Source organism: Trypanosoma equiperdum (genome assembly GCF_001457755.1).
Source record: "Trypanosoma equiperdum strain OVI genome assembly, contig: ctg_1204, whole genome shotgun sequence".
Taxonomy (NCBI): Eukaryota; Euglenozoa; class Kinetoplastea; order Trypanosomatida; family Trypanosomatidae; genus Trypanosoma; species Trypanosoma equiperdum.
In genome coordinates, this window is record NW_027123177.1 from 62547 (window position 1) to 65029 (window position 2483).

Consider the following 2483-nt stretch of genomic DNA (forward strand, 5'->3'; position numbering starts at 1 on the left):
CACGAGTGAAGGAAGGGACAAGTAAACCCCGTGGGCACAGGGTAGATACCTGCGCGCTAGCGCACTGAACTGTAAGGTAGAAAACAAGCGGCACTGTCGCTCACTCACCCCTTCGCCCCGCTGTGGTCAGATAGAGTTGGACACATAGGCCAATAAACGCAAAGCAAGGCACGCAACCAATGGCGTTTAATCGCTCTCTTATCGTCACCCTTTTCTTCACACTCTGCGACCTTATTCTGCTTTGCATCCTACCAATCTACAGTCACGGTCTTTCCGGTCACATCCTTGTAGCACTTCATGTGGGCACTTTGGTCGTTCTTGCCTCCATGATGAGCCTGTTCACCCTTCGAACCTCCTTCCTTGTCGAAGGGCGGTCCAGTAAAGCCTTGTTCCCACAGCGCGTGACCGGTCCTCTGTGGTTGCTTCATGTTGTGCTTACTCCGGCACCACTAGTGTATAAAGAATTCATAATGCCGTGGGTATACACATCGGTGGAAAGTGCACCCCGGGCGTGGGCGGACTCCGCTTACATCACGCTTTCCGTGCTCAACATAACCACGTACGTGGCTTTCAGTGTGTCGCTGCTTTACTTTATTTTCTTCATAGCGGAAAGACGGCTTTACAAATTTCATTGCCACATCAGCCGCACCGGAACGGCAACTGACAATGCGACGGTGGCGCTCAATTGCAATCCACTGGAATGACTCAGTGGAAAAAGGGGGGGAGGTCTTTTGGCCATGGGGAGTCTGAAACGGGGCAGGGCGTCGGCTTCATTTCTCAACACCGAGTTACGGGGGCCCTTGTCAAAGCACAACGGCATCAGTTGGGTGCGACCTCGCTGTTACGAAGCTTGTAACGGGAGAAAGGGGCGACCCAAGGGCAAATTTCGCGATGGGAGGTATTGCATGATTTAGGGGGAGGAAGGTTCGCTCGCAATGGGGTGCTATTTCACCCTGTTCGGCCCGATGTGAAGGAACAAACAAACCCCTTTTCTTGCACATGAGGTGCGGTAACTCAGAGGAAAACAAAGCGAGATTAATTTCTGGTGCGTTGTTGCACCCATTTCCGTCTACGCAAAAGCAGGCGGCCCTCGAGGTGAGGGGGGGGGGCAACACATCCCACTTTGCTACCGCGCCATTTGGTGTACAAATATGCCCTTCTGTAACGTTCCTGTTCCTAGCGGTGGTTCGCAATGTTTTTCCCCACCGAGTTCTAACGGTTCAGTGCCTTCAACTGTCCTGGCTCCTCACCTACCTTCCACCTTTGACACCGCGGAAACCTGTCTCGTGAAGTCCCGCTTGTCGGCACCATAACCCCTGCAATACCGAGTTCCCGTGTACCAAGGATGCTTTGTTTTTCTTTTTCTAAAAAAAAAAAGTAAAGGAAAATAACACGAGCGTGTTTGGTACCCATTCGCGTCTCTAAGCGGGGACGGGGGCGGAAATGCAAGCTGAAAAGGTGACAGCATCGCCCGCTGGTGAAGGTGCCGCGCCCCTATTTGTGTTCGGTTACGGCTCCATACTGTGGAAGCAGCAGTTCGAGTACCTCCGCGCGTTGCCATGCTGCGTTCATGGCTACAAGAGGGTTTTCTATCAGGGCAGTACGGACCACCGTGGCGTCCCCGCCAGGCCAGGCCGCGTTGTAACACTTCTCACGTGTGGCGACCCGGAGGCATGGGTGGGTGGGGTCGCGTTTGAGCTCCCGGTAGAGGAGGAGAAGCGGGAGAAAATCCTTGCCCAACTTGACGACCGCGAGAGTGGGGGCTATGAGCGGGAGGAGGTGACACTCTATGACATCAAAACGCACGAAAGGCTTCATTTGCCGCCCGGTGCCGTATGTTTATGTTATAGAGCAACTGAAGACAATCCTGAATACCTGGGAGAGGCAAAAGATGAAGCTATCGCCGAACAGATTTTGAGCTGTGAAGGATTGAGTGGACCGAACTCGGAATATTTGTTTAAGCTTGCTGAGGCACTTCGTAAACTGGAGAGTGCTGACCAGCATGTATTTGCAGTCGAGACCGCGGCTCTCCACATCATGAAGGCGCAAAATGTTCCCGAGTGAAGCAAAGCGTGGAACGGAGGACGAGCAAAACCAAGGTACGCAAACGCCACCGTCGAATGCCTCTGTTAACACCAATTAGACTTCTTCATGAACCCCTGCGCAAGGGTGCGCGCATCTGCCTCGCCGAAGACGCGCCTGCAACAGTTTTATCAATGAATCGATTCCTTCTTTCCTTCTATTAATTTACTTGTCTACTTTATCATACGCATGTTGTAACGATCATTTCTTTACTCCCCCAGCAGGCATCTGCTTAACCTTTCACATTCCAATAATTCCCCCCTTTCGTTTAATGGAGACTCGCAACTCTCACCCGTGGGGTAACACGTAACGGCATTCAGGGGGATGCAAAGAGGAAAACTTGTTCCGTATTAACGATGGTGTGCAATATTCTCCCCCATTATTTCAACTGAATAAAAAAA

General features: G+C 51.9%; 1 protein-coding gene across 1 annotated transcript; it reads left to right on the forward strand.

Annotated features, from left to right (window-relative positions):
• Positions 1-1443: 1443 nt before the first annotated feature.
• On the forward strand, positions 1444-2064 carry TEOVI_000523200 (ChaC-like protein, putative; the record flags this gene model as incomplete). Its single annotated transcript, XM_067220717.1, has 1 exon — positions 1444-2064. One exon carries the CDS (start codon positions 1444-1446, stop codon positions 2062-2064), a length of 621 nt encoding a protein of 206 aa, XP_067076818.1.
• Positions 2065-2483: the final 419 nt, after the last annotated feature.